Genomic DNA, 15,311 nt, shown 5'->3' with positions numbered 1-15,311 from the left:
TGGGTGTCATGTAGGTGGTTGAATGATGCAATCATCATAGAAAAATAAGTCAGCACAGCTGATTGAAAATCAACTGATCAAACATTGCTGGCTTTATTTCAGGGTAAGATCATGAACAGTGGTGATCAGAGAGTTTACTTCCCTGCTGCACATTTATCTCAGAATTAGTACATATAATTAGCAGGGTGTGTGGTGAGAATTTTTTTCGATACTTTTTCTTTTTTTTGAGTCAGCCAGGTTTTGTCAATCTCATTGCTCTTGATGATATGAGTATATAAATAAGGGGTGTATTAGTCATATATCGATATCTATATCTGTACCATTATCTATACGTAGTTTTTGTACTATCAAAGCATAAAAAAATTGGGGTAATATGACCTCTTTATAACTATGCTTAACAGCATCACAAGATAATGTGTAAAAGCAGCTACTGCAATTTGAAGCAAAATCTTACTGATTTACATCTAATTTCATATCTTTATCTACACAGAAAATACTGCGGTGGTGGTGCTGCGGTAGCGTTGTCGCCTCACAGTAAGACGTTGTCCTGTTCTATTTTCAGCTAGAGCATCTTCTGTGTGGAGACATGCATGAATGGGCGTACCTTCGTTGAAGGTTGTGCATCAGGGCTGGCAACTCGGCACGTAAAAATCTACTGCCAATCATTAGCGGACCGTAGTTCCGCTGTGGCGACCCCTAACCGGGAAAAGCCGAAAGACACAACAACATCTACACAGAAAATCATGCTAGAAAATGTGGCCCAATGTAACTTAAAATGGATGGATGTAAAATAAAGAAACCTAAGCTGCATAAGGCTTTTTATACCAAGCAGAGAACACTACAGGACTCAGGTTTTAGTAAATAAAAAGAAAGTCTTTTTTTTCTTTTAAACTTTACTGTAGCAATCTGCTTGCTGCAAAGGTAGCAAGCAGTTGCTATTTTTTTTAAACTGTAGCAAACTCTATTTGCTGCCATTAAGACTTTACAGGGAGTGCTACAGCTCTCAGATTTGACTGCAAATGCAATAATGGCTTTTAAAAGCTGGCATGCACTAAAGGGCAATAGGGACTGACCAATCATGACTCGTAACACTTTGCACCTTAAGGCAGTTGCTCCCTTCATCCTGCCCTATCTCCATTACAGGATATATGCAGTATGTCATTATTTCAAATGTACCTCTCCAACTTACTTATGTGTGACAATTTTTATCTGGTGTGCATGTCTTTCAAAAGACTTCTGGGCCTGATTCCAAAAGACTTGCTCTCATGTAAGTCGCCACTTACACTGAGAGCAGGCCTTTTGGAATCTGACCCCCAGTGTAAGCCTGTTTATAGATGGGCTTTACTCTGAAGTAATTTACTTACAGCAAAAGCAAGTCTGTCAGGATCAGGGCAGACTTACACTGACCGCAACACTTTTGGAGTGTGGCCCTTTTGTATCAAAGTGCAGAACTGGCTTTTCTATCAGAAGGAGATGTCAAACAAAATCACAAAGTGAGATATGACTGACTTCCTTGCAAATGTCTAACTTTAGAGTTAATCCATAAAAGTAAGGTTTGTATGGCATAAATCTTTCATCATAGAAATTGCAGGATGGCAGCAGCTCTTGTGCAAAAATGCTTTTTTCTGATGTTACCATTGTTAGTCGGTGTTGTTAAGTCTGCTAGAATTGCATTTTGTTAATTATATAGTTTTGATAACTGTGTGTTGCCACAGTGCAACATTTTCCTTGTGAAGGGCTTTCACTAACTAGCCTGAACATATACATTTAACCAAACAATGGCACTGTCAAAGGGGCAATGTTTACCTGAACTATTTATATTATTTATTTCCATTTGTTTATCAAGTATTTGAGCTAGAATTAACTGACACCCCCATTTGAGAACATTTCAAATCTTGGGGTTCATTCAGTGTGAAACTATGTATCACATGGTCACTTTATCAAAATGGCAATATTCTGGCTGGCTACTGATGCCTTCAAAAGTCTGTAGAGCACAGATGTCATGTTGTTCTAATCACTAAAAATCAAGAAGGTAGTCCCTATCAAGGGAATGGTTTTATTTATTCATTTATTTATTAGAATTTGTTTACTGGAAAAGTCTGACTGGTCTTAAAAAAAGGAGATCCTTTTTCACTGTAGCCCCAGGGAGGAAGGTTTCACAACACAATAGATAATCATTGAATTATATGCATGTAAATTATAGAAAAACTTACAAAATATTATAGTAGTCAAAGGCATAACCTCAAAATAATTACTCGCAAATAATTTGTAAACAGTGTGGACCGAGTAAATCTAGCATATGTATAGCACCAAGGGCCTAAATTATAAAAACTAAGTGCACCATTTGAAAGCCTTGTCCATCCTCTTATTGTCATGTATGCTTATACAGGGTGATGTCTGTCTCATGTGTAGTGCCATAATGGACCCTGACTTGTCAGAGCCATTGCAGATATGGAGGTTCGGAGGGGGCATAGGTATATACTCCAGACATCTCAGTCTCATTTTCAACATAAATAAAACATGTTGCAGGGATAGTTATGTATCACTTGTTTGGAATCATCTTTTCAACATAAACCACAGCACTTCTCTTGCACTACTTAAATGTAATCTGGATGAAGAGATGGGTGACCACAAATTCACTCTTAGTTTAACACCCTTATCCTTCATGGATAGGAACAACATGTAAATGTTCTGGTCATCACAGGATCATTAATTCTTAAAATATAAGGGTCTTTGTACTTAAATATATAAGAGATAAAAACTTCATGGGAATATATGCCTAGACTTCTAAAGGTCCTCATGTATCAATACCCTAGTAAGTACATATGAAGTTATCAAAGTATGTTATGTGATTGTCAGTGAAAGGACACTAAGCATCTATTTCAAGCATATGAATAACAAGGTAGAAGTTGTATGAAAGAGAAAGTTGGAGGAATTATAATACAAGAGAAATACATAGGGGGAATGAAAGGGTTAAGGAGAGCTTATAAGATAAACAAAGAATGAAAAAGGATATAAGAAGACAACTGGGGAAACGAACTGAATGGAGAGTATTTGGAAGAGTAAACAATGAAATAGAAGACAGGAAGCAGCTGACCAGGGAAGGAGATTTAGAGAGGCAGTGGAAGTGCAGATAAAATGAGTAGACTTAGTGTGTTTAGCATAAATTAAGATAAGTATAGCCATAGTGAGTTAGTCTAAGTGATTGTCGGTGTAGTAATAGCTTACTGAAACTGCGGAAATACAGTAATGAGTAATGATATGGTTAGCCGGGGGGAGAGGAATAGTGACATAGCAAGGATGCTGTAAAGGAAAAACAGTGATCAGCCTGAAATACTTGCACATTCTGAATATCCATGCAATTTAAATTATGTGTTAGCATGTGTGCTCGTACACAGATATTTGAGTACGTATGTATGCATATACGTATTCATTCATTCTAGTTAAATACATTGAAATAGTGTAGATTAGTGCTAGGCTAACTGCCCTTGTGGGATATGCCAACCTCCCACCAACTAAATGAAGCAGAGCGTTTTTAAGACTTCATTGCAAAATCTAAAACATAAAGGACATTTTTTAGAAAATGATTCATAAAACAGGTCAAAAGAAAATGTTTTAAGAATGGATATATGGAAAAAAATGGACATAAATGTGATAAAAGAGCAGACTTTATGCTAAAACGCTGCTTCAAAGGAAGCTTTGATTTAAATGTCAGTCTCTTTCTGCCTTCAGCAGACATTTTACTTGTCACCTTATGAATATTAATATGTCTATCATTTTCTTTAAATGCAAAGGCAGGAACTGCTTTTAACTAAGTTTAATATTATGAAGAACTGAGAGCAGCAGACAGTAATAAACAGCACGGACAACACGTAAAATGTAGGAACTAATGCAAGATGTTAGTGTCAGAATGATATATTTGTTTCTGCTACTGGTAACGCTAAGGTATTTAAGCTGCAACATATTCCTCTGTTTCACAATGGACACGTGCAGTGATGCATGTTTGTTGTAAACTGTTGTTTTATATTTATCCCTTTATATTCTCTGGTATTAGTATCCTGTTTCACTTCAAATGATCCTCTTTTAAATAGTTAACTGCCAATCTGAGCCATTTTTATTTTTTTTAAAGTGATGGAAAAAATAAAAATAGTTGAATTGATAACTGAAGATGGAGGAAATGGATATGCCACTTCAATACGAACAAGGGTTGTTTGACATTCTAATAGTCAAATGCATGTGAATGCTCGTTAGAGTGCAACTGCTCTTTCTTTGACTGAAATGTTGCTGTGTCCATGGGATTTCCTCTTTCCTCAGAGATGGTATATATAGGTAGTAGGCAAAGGGACTAGTGTCCATTAAAAATGCTTTAAGCCATAGATTCTATATTTCAAATGAAGTTTGCATTCAAGTGATTTTGCTCTTTTAAGATCATGCTTTTGATGGCCAATCACAAAGAAGTCTATCAGGAATACAGAAAAATCCCCCTTGTAATCATCATTTGGAAAACAGGACATTTTACCTAACTCACTATAAACTGTGGTCAGTCATAACATTAACTCTTTTTTATCCAGTCATTCTTCACCTGTATTATGCATAGAGGGAAAATCATTTGAAAGTTCATTATTGTGCTGTTTTTTAATCACTTAAAATGTCATTAGCATTATCATTTATTTAAACAGAACATTTCTACCCAAGATTGTCCTATTTTCTTACACTATTTCATACCAAAGCCTGTGTCGTACTGGTTTATTATGGTTATGTGATAAAATGTAGAATATTATGTTTAAGGCTTACAGGAGAAACAAAATTACAATGCTGAAAATAAATGTTTTTAGAACATGACAAATGAACCTGAGATGACTGATTAGTTGCATTCTTTCTCATTTTACCGTTCTGTATTATATCTTCTGTGGATATTCATGTCTGACTATGTAGTTGTAGCATTGCCATCTTTAGCCAGTGGTTCCCTTAAGCAATCCATTACTATACATATTCCTCTTAATCTTTTTGCAAGCATACACCTCTCAAAATATGGATGGATGTCCCCTAACATAGATGGATTGTTCCTACAGCCCTACACCTATGCATTATATTAAATAGTGCACTTAAGTGACAAAGCCTGTACCACTGCATTATGTTAAATAGTACACTTAAGAGACAACGCCTGTACCCCATGCATTATGTTAAATAGTACACTTAAGAGACAAAGTCTGTACCCCATGCATTATATTAAATAGTACACTTAAGAAACAAAGCCTGTACCCCATGCATTATGTTAAATAGTACACTTAAGTGACAAAGCCTGTACCCCCATGCATTATATTAAATAGTACACTTAAGTGACAAAGCCTGTATCCCCATGCATTATGTTAAATAGTACACTTAAGAGACAAAGCCTGTACCCATGCATTATGTTAAATAGTACACTTAAGTGACAAAGCCTGTATCCCCATGCATTATATTAAGTAATACACTTAAGTGACAAAGCCTGGACCCTCATGCATTATATTAAATAGTACACAAGTGACAAAGCCTGCACCCATGCATTATGTTAAATAGTACACTTAAGAGACAAAGCCTGCAGCAAATATAAACCATTAGGCTCAGTATGTGACTTTTACATTTCTGGGAACCTGGAAATAACTGTGAAAATTACTTGAATTGCGAAATACTCTATGAGTACATATTTTTTAGAATATGCTCATAAGCACTAATCTGCTAAGGGTTACCTCGTACATTAAGCCTGTAAATGCCAGAGTGATACCTAGGATCCTGAAAAAAGTCTTTTATTAAGTATGTTTGACTTACTCCTCACTATATATTTACTTTATGTAGCAGGATGTGAATAGACCATCAGCAATCTTATTTCTCAACGCTTTGTAGTTTATCTGAATGTAGAATTTTTTTAATGAATCATTTCTTCAAATAAGTAAAACTATACAGTATCAAAAAATGCACCTTGCCAATCCCTAAGCCTTTTTGAAACAACTTTTAACCATCTTCTAAAAATAAATCATATCTGCACTTCCTTTCCCATAAATCCTCCAGTGGAGGTCAAGGTTCCACCAGCAATAGCAAAGATAAAGGAAGTACAAACCAAATGAGAAAAACAGCCAACGGCAAAATGATCAACATCTTGTTATGTGGGAGCACTTCCAGGTGGCATTACTCCCTGTACCTCCAGGCTTAATAAAATCAGCTGCAAGACCATTGGACTTCATAGACATGAAAACACACAAACACACACACACACACACACACACACACACACACACACACACACACACACACACACACACACATGCAGACACACATGCACATGCGCACACACGCACACACGCACACACATGCACACGCGCACACACGCACACACGCACACACACATGCATGCATCAGGAACCTCATTGTACTCAAACTCGGTAGCTGCCCCCTGGAATGCCTCCATCATGCTCTCAGGCTTGTTGAAAAGCAGCAGGCATTGAAAACACATCTAAGGAAATGCCTCCCAACATCCTGGATTTGTAGCTGTAGATCTCCAGGACAAATATAACATATCTGGTTCTTCCTCCTCTCCTTCTGCTATACCTCTGCTCTTCTTTATCTCTGTGTCTTCATGACCCCACCTTCTACCTATATCTCTCTTAACTCGTTTACCATTCATTTCATTTACATCTCAAAATTAAATCAGCCTTTTTCTATCCACCCTTTGTAAATAACTCAGTAATCTGTATTGTGACATCTATCCTACTGTATAGCTAATAACTATATCTTATAGTATATAATTATTTTAAGAAGCCTTACTACTGCATGCATAGTTACTATATTGTCTATTTTGATATTGTAAAATGTATTTTAATTACATTCTTCTTGATATTATTAATATTATATAAGTTAAATGATTTTGTTTATGCATCATGTACTAGAGCTTTTCTCCCTGACCCAGGCCTTTGCTCAAAAGGGGCCTTTGTGCCCAGCTGGACTATACTGGTCAACAAATGTAAAACAAAACAAAATAAATTATTAGTCTAGTGTTTGGGGCAACTTGCACTCTCATTACAGTTATCTTTGTCCAAATACCCCACTATGTCTCCTTAATACAGAAAACCCTCCTAGATAAACCCAACATGTACTTCTCCATATCTCCAACCAGCTAGATCCCTATGTCAGCAGGATTTTCAGAATAACTTCATTCTTTTACCAGTTTTCTTCATTCCTGTATTCCACCATTTAGAAAACCATGAGAAAAATGTATCAAAATCTAAGTGCATTATCCAGTGTGCTAGATGGATAACCCTCAAACTTAACAGAAATTAACTTCACAGATCTTTGCCAAGTCCATTACCTACCTTATTTGTTTACTGAATGTACTCTTGCCCTGTTTTGCAAGCTTTACAAAGCCTTTGGCTCTTTGGTTGATGGCATTCTATGTACTGATGACCTTTCCAGTCCAAGATTCACCAAGTCAGTGGTTTGTAGAAAGCAGAGAAGTCAGATTTTCAGACTTACTATGCTATTAAATTAGTCTCAGAGTAACAGATTTTCACAAGGCTCAGTGCCTGGTCTAATTTGGTTTATTTTTTCCTTGTAACTCAGCTGTAGTCTGTGGTACGGCCACCTGGCCACCCTGGCATTGCCACTCTACTACTGCATTCAGACACCTTCTTCATTGTACAAAGAAAGAAGCTCCAAGCCAAGATCACATTGCTATTTTGCAGTGCTGGCTTTCTCAAAAGTATATAATATTAATCCAAGTTATAGCAAAGTCATGTATTCTGGTTAAAAAATAAATAAATAAATAAAACAGTACCTGTGCACAGGTTCATTTCACCCTCTACCAGCTTACTAACTCTCACTGTTGAGGAGATTTTTTTCTGAGTGACACATTGTCAGTTTTGAGAGAGTCATTAGGAAAAAAGAGAAAGTAGGGAATGTAGGAAGGTACAAGTTTGATGCTGGCATAATGGTTAAGGTGTTTCCTCGCATACACAAGGTGCAGGGCCTAGTTCTTACCTGTGGACACTGTCTGGTTATTGGCTAGGTGTGTAATAGTCTGTAGAATGATTGCCTAGAATTAACTTATGGAATGCTCTTGATAATTTGTTGGGGCTTGCCATAATAGTTAAGATGTTTATCCTACAGACAAAGTGTACAGGGTTTGATTCTCACCAAGACAAGTTGGCTAGGCCTAAAATTATCCAGAAGGGCAGCTAGCCTAGTATTTACTTATAAACAAGTAGAAAATAAGTCAGAAACTCTATAGGTAAAATTGAAAGTTTTACACATTTGTATTCATTCAGGTTTTATTCTCTTTGACTGTATGCTGACCTCTTCTAATAAAGACAATACCTTGGATTTTAAGGTATGGAATCAGGTTATTCTGAAACAGTGTTGACCTGACTATCTTGTCTGTTGTTACTGAAATTAAAGCACTGTCCTTGAGTACCCTAAGAAATTTAAGCTGCAATTTAATTCAAGGAAAATAATTACTATGGACTACCATTGCGGTGCACTGGCGCAGCAGGTAATGTTGTTGCCCCACAGCAAGAGGTTCTCTGGTTTGATTCTCACCTGGGGTACCTCCTGTATAGAGTTTGTATATTCTCTCTGCATTTGTGTGGGTTTTCTCTGAGTACTCTGGTTTTCTCCCACAGTCCATAGATATGCATCTGGAGTGTTTCTCCCCAGGCCTCTGCTGAAAATAAACTCTGCCCTAGTCAGACTTTCCCAGTCAACAAATGATTAATTAATAAAAATTAATCTTATGTACTGGATATCTAAATATATAAATAAGCTCACTACTATAATGCTAATCATCTACCAAAGCACCAGATGGCATGCATAAAGTACAAGGCCATTCAAAAATGTATTACTGCGGTAATAAGATCACTGTTAGCTGAGATTATTAGATAGTTTCTGATAAGCCCCCCCCAAATATATGCAAACATTTCCCCATCCCTTTCTGTCTTTGTCCCATGTACTTTTACTCCCACATTCACTTGCTTCCAAAAATCAGGAAATATATTCTGCTTTGCTGTAGCCTTCTCTTAAAAAGGGCCTCAGTTGACTTTCATTCATTCATTCAATCATTCATTTTCTGAAACCTGTTTTACTCTACTCAGCGTCAGAGGGAGACAGAGCCTATCCTAGCAAGCACAGACTGAAAGTAAAAGAGGCAGTTCAGGATGAGATGGTAGTCCATTGCAATCTACATCTCAGACACACACCTGATGCATATCCATAGCTAGATTAAAGGATTACTAATTACCTAATGGCATATCTTTGGGATGTGGAAGTTAATGGGAAATACCGACAGGAACACAGGTAAGACAGCAGACAACACACAGAAGGCATTCTATCTAGGAACCAAACAAAGCCCAGTTAACCTTTTTTTTTCACCTTTTTCTCCCATCCCACATCATGCCCTTATACCCCATCAAGTCTTCCAGCTACTCCATGCCCCAGTGCACAGACTCACTCCGGTATTTGCTAGGGCTGATCATGAACTGTAGGCAATAGAGCTCTGCATATATATGCCTCCATCTGGGGGGGGGTGGTCTTACCTGGGCCTACTCTTCTTCTTCTCCTCACTCTCCACTGTGGCCTTTGCGGTATGGTCCACGGTAGATGTTTGGCACATCACCTCACCTCCACAGCAGCTCAGTCAGGCCCACCATTACCCATTGACTGTGCCTTACCTGGCAATGTCCTCAGCTTCCACTAGCAATTATAGTCAAGAGATGTCCGCATACCACCCTCCCCAGGATGGGAACATCTATCCCTCCCTACAACTCCGTCAGTCACCCAAGATGATAACTGAACCCGGGTCATAGTCAGGGTTTTATTTTGCTACATCACCAGAGTGGCTAATTAAGATTAATATCCATTCATTTCTTTTCCTGTTTCAGTCTACTTATTTGTCCCATGACAAGTCACTGTTTCGGTATCAGGGTACATGCACTTACCCAATGCTTGTTTCACTAAAACCCATTTGCCCAAGCCCTGAAGACTTAATGGGAAATTAAATGGCTTAAACATAACTTAATCTGAGGTTTATTGACTTTGGAGTTAGTATACCTTTCAACCTCTAAATACAAGAAACTTGGACGAAGCCAAAGATAATTGTTGGATAAACGCCCAAAATCGGGGTTAGATTTTAAATATTGCCCTTGCAATCTTAGAAAGTTGATAAAGCAATATGTTTTTCTTAACATGCATTTTCTGAAGAATATGAAGTCTGAAACTCAAATGTGTGTCATTGTTTAGTGACTTCAGTCTTCAAGGATTTGCCAGCAAACCAAAAATTTTATGAAGAACAGACCAATAACATGACACAAAAATTTGGATTTTCTGTGAAAAATCTGGACATTTGAGAGATGGTGTAGGAGGTTAGTGTCTTTCAGGTGGACACATGGGGAACTTATACCGCATGCAAAAAAGTGTTGAACAGTTGCCCATGTGGTCTGCAGTTCTTATATGAATGTCTTTGATAAAAGGGGTAGTAAGTTTGTGAACCATCAGTGCCATGTCCTTTTCTTTTCTGCTGCAACACAAACAGACTTAGTCTGTTTATGCTTTCATCATACCTAAAGCCTTTTTTCCATATACCTCAGTACATGTTTGATGAATGCTTTTGTTAAGTTTATCTGCCTTTTATTATATATAGATAACAAATATAAATGTACTGTCACATGGTATTCCTAAAAATGATCCAAGCAGAAGAATAAGCGGTCAGCATGGCCGAATCCAATGAAGCAGCAGTTCCAAAGTTTAATAAAACAGCATAAACATGTTAAATAAAACAGCATAAAAATGTTAAAAACAGCCTAGAAAAAGTCATGCGCTTTCACACCAATCCAGGTGCTGCTTCTGATCTCAAGAAGCACCTGGATAGATTAGTCATGTGTTAACCAAATGACATAATTAGTCGCAATAAATACATTTATGGCTATATGAATAGCCTTCCATCTAAAGTGCCATGCCTCAACTGTCATATTCTCCTCCACCAGAAAGTATTTGCTACCAACTTTCCTTGGGACACTATATTAACGTTTGTTGCGTTTTTTTTTTTTTTTTTTTTGTGTAAACCAGTCTTCTGAGCCTTCTTTGTTTACCACTGTTAATCACCTATTCAGCTGAGCTACACTTAGATTCATGAGACCCTATCTCTGAATGAAAGGAGAAGCGCTCCCATGTGAAAACTTGAATTTAAAATTTCACCACTTTGCTTTCAGAATTATTTCACATTATTTCCTACCTAAAATATCTCCCTTTTATATAGAACACTGATCTACATTCCTCTTATAAAGCCAACTAAAACTTTATAGCGGTTATACAAGTATAGAAATAATTCAATTAACAATCACAAATTACCTCCATCCTCTCAGAAACACAGGTACTCTCGATATCACTGCTTCAGTCATGTACACCCAGTGTGTACCACTTATCATAGTTGACCATGAGATCTAAGTGATATACAGAACTTGGAGAGACTGGAATGCCATTGTTAAGGGATACACCTGCTTGAAAATAAGCTTAAGTCTGGATGTGAGCTAATCTGTGTATCAGACAGAAACCTCATGTAAATAGGCAACTTACATGTCCAGTAAGATTTGTACTGTAGTTAATCATCTGACAATGCTTTTCTAAATGCAGCCCAGCCTGCATTGCTGTTTGTAAACTTTTTTTTCTCAACAATGTGGGGAAGCTGCATTTTTTTAAAGGCAATAATGTTAAAATCAGGGGTACTTTCTCCAAGAGTACAACGGTTAAGAATGGCAGTGGATCTTTGACCAATATGTATGATTTTTGCTAGGCAAAGTTTGAGTATATTGACTATAAAAAGGTCATAAAACTGGCTTCATCTTTATGTCCTACTTTTGGCAAGTTAGAGCCAGGTCAGATCACAGTGGTGAAATATTGCTTGGAGGTTCTTGGTCCAATTATTTACAAGGTTGTAGTTTCTCTGTTAGTCTTCGGGATTATTTTCAAACATTTGAAAGGAAGCCTTGGTTACTCATTCTCAGAAAGCAATCTTTGAATGTAGAAAGTCTTGAGAATTAGTATCTAATCTCTATGTTTCAGTTCATAGAATGTTTTATAAAGGAACTAGTATTTACAAAGATGCACTCTTATTTATCACCTCATATCGCTTTGGTCCTCACCAGTATGAGTTAAGCTCCAAGCATAATAATACGACAGCAATTATTCAAGTGGTGAGGCCAGATGGCCCAAGTTCAAGAGACGTATTCCATCATCCTCCTTGATTTCACAGTGGCATTTGACAGAGACATATTCCATCCTTGTCGTCCGTGATATCACAGTGGCATTTGACATAGTGATATTCCATCCTGGTCATCCTTGATTTCACAGTGGAATTTGACATAGTGATATTCCATCCTGGTTATCCTTGATTTCACAGTGGCATTTGACATACTGATATTCAATCCTGGTCGTCCTTGATTTCACAGTGGTATTTGACATAGTGATATTCCATCCTGGTCATCCTCGATTTCACAGTGGCATTTGACATACTGATATTCCATCCTGGTCGTCCTTGATTTCACAGTGGCATTTGACATAGTGATATTCCATCCTGGTCGTCCTTGATTTCACAGTGGCATTTGACATAGTGATATTCCATCCTGGTCATCCTTGATTTCACAGTGGCATTTGACATAGTGATATTCCATCCTGGTCATCCTTGATTTCACAGTGGCATTTGACATAGTGATATTCCATCCTGGTCATCCTTGATTTCACAGTGGCATTTGACATAGTGATATTCCATCCTGGTCATCCTTGATTTCACAGTGGCATTTGACATACTGATATTCCATTCTGGTCGTCCTTGATTTCACAGTGGCATTTGACATAGTGATATTCCATCTTGGTCGTCCTTCATTTCACAGTCGCATTTGACATTGTGATATTCCATCTTGGTCGTCCTTCATTTCACAGTCGCATTTGACATACTGATATTTCATCCTGGTCATGCTTGATTTCACAGTGGCATTTGACATAGTGATATTCCATCTTGGTCGTCCTTCATTTCACAGTCGCATTTGACATAGTGATATTCCATCCTGGTTATCCTTGATTTCACAGTGGAATTTGACATAGTGATATTCCATCCTGGTCGTCCTTCATTTCACAGTCGCATTCGACATAGTGATATTCCATCCTGGTCATCCTTCATTTCACAGTGGCATTTGACATTGTGATATTCCATCCTGGTCATCCTTGATTTCACAGTGGCATTTGACATTGTGATATTCCATCCTGGTCATCCTTGATTTCACAGTGGCATTTGACATAGTGATATTCCATCCTGGTCATCCTTCATTTCACAGTGGCATTTGACATAGTGACCACAAGATCTTGACTGAGCATCTTAAGATCCTTTGATCGGTCTGGATCCTTCTTTTTCAGCTACTCACAGAAGGGTGTGCCTCGAATAAAATGCTTTAGCAGTCCCCCTCTGGAATGTGGACTGTCACAGGGTTTGATACTGACCCTATTTCTGGTCAATGTGTATTTTTTGCCCTGAGGGATATCTTAAGAGGATGAGGTATTTCTTAGAAAGCTTACAATTATGACATCCCTGTTTATATTTTCTTCACTCCTTGACTTCTTGACTCATTGCCAGACTTTACTCCCGACGAAGATGCATTGGAGCTGATCCTCACTTGTTTTTCTGAGAATCATTTCAAGGTCCACCAAGGAAGGATGAAAGTAGTACTGGTGCAAGTCAGTTTATGTCTCTTATATTCCTCTCCTTTAAATCTTATTATATACAGGGGAATCAAATGAAACTTGTGTCATAAAGTGCATGATCTATAGTCCTGAAAGACTAACATTTGGGGGAGACATTTGTCAGCTGTCATTAAGATGTCACATTTCCATCAGATATATATATCTGTCTATATCTATATATATATATATATATATATATATATATATAGGATCCAGAACATTATTCATTTTTTGAGCATTGCTACTATGATGCATGCACTTACATTATCTTGTTTAGTTTACTGTAATATTATCTTTTTAGAGCTTTGAGATAATGTTGCTTGTCTAAAAAGAGTATAAAATTCTACAGCAAGGTTGTTTTTGGATCAGTCTCATAACGACCATATTAGTCCCTTACTGTGAGATTTGGCCTGGCTTCTCTTCACTGCCAGATCATATATTTAAGATGTTATTATTGGCATACAGCACCCTGCATAATCTGGGTCCTGCTTACTTGAAAGACCTGCTGGTCCCCTATAGGGGATATCTGGATATGATACTGTGAGCAGAGTGGAAGAACGTGGTAAATGTTGCAATGGCCCATCTGAAATGTAAGGACATTTGTCTTTTTCATGATTTACACCCATCTTTTGGAATGAGCTAGCTTCTCTAATTAGAGCCTGCATCTTAGAGATTTCTTTCAGAAGGTATCTGAACTATCATAATTCAAATTAATGCATTTAAACCTAAGCAGATGTGCTATTTTAAATATGGGCCTGCGCTTAGTATTTTATGTTTGCTTCATGTGAACATGGTTTAATCTTTTACAGATGTCTTTTTTTACATTTTATATATAAAATAATTCAGAAATAAGCATTTAAATGCAACAAATAATTAAATTTGACTGCAAATTAAATTGCCACCTTGACTATTTTACAACTAGTTAATTATCAAGGTCTTGTCCTCTGGCTACTTCTTGTTAAATCTATGAATATGAAGCCAAGGTCCTCTCCATTAGTTTGATGAGTGTTGTCAGTGGTTAGAGAATATTTCTAATGCTTCTTAGCTAGACCCTAACCCTCATCCATTCTCATGCCTGACCTTAGGATGGGAGCACATTCTTTTAAAAGAAGGTGCCTTAGGGTATCAGTGTAAGAATAGAAACAAAGCAAGTGTCATGCAGATGTAACATATGAACATTAATGATCTAATTAAATAGATAAAATTACCTGGATCATCTTCCTCTGCAAATGCTACAATGTGGATTCCGTCCAAATCATCATCCTATAGGAGACAAAAACAAATGTAGTTATTAAACCATCATACTAGCAACTTGTCTCATAAAATGTAACATTTTTTTTCTTTCTCTTACTTTAATCAGTTAGTTTAAAAAGACTTATGAGAGTTAGCAGGAAGAAGTACATCAGCCTAAGTACTGTGTACATCAATTTGCCCTGCTCAAATGAGGTGCAGTCATGCTAAAAATAAACAGACCAATTTTAACTTCCTTCTAGATGATGACGAATAGTGCTTGTGAGATAATGAATATGATGACGTCTGACTGTCTTGTCTAGTAAATG

At 37.2% G+C, this 15,311-nt stretch overlaps 1 protein-coding gene across 1 annotated transcript in view; it reads right to left on the bottom strand.

Annotated features, from left to right (window-relative positions):
• The window catches only part of LOC122791740 (calsequestrin-1-like), a 214,951-nt gene that overhangs the window by 25,268 nt on the left and 174,372 nt on the right, over window positions 1–15,311 (bottom strand). The window contains exon 8 of the mRNA XM_044059648.1: window positions 14,961–15,015. Within this exon, the coding sequence (XP_043915583.1) occupies window positions 14,961–15,015 (55 nt within the window). The remainder of the gene's footprint in view (window positions 1–14,960; window positions 15,016–15,311) is intronic.

The sequence above is a fragment of the Protopterus annectens genome, chromosome 17.part0 (assembly GCF_019279795.1).
Source record: "Protopterus annectens isolate FY-2018-M chromosome 17.part0, PAN1.0, whole genome shotgun sequence".
Lineage (NCBI taxonomy): Eukaryota > Metazoa > Chordata > Ceratodontiformes > Protopteridae > Protopterus > Protopterus annectens.
This window is presented reverse-complemented; position numbering and strand designations above follow the sequence as displayed.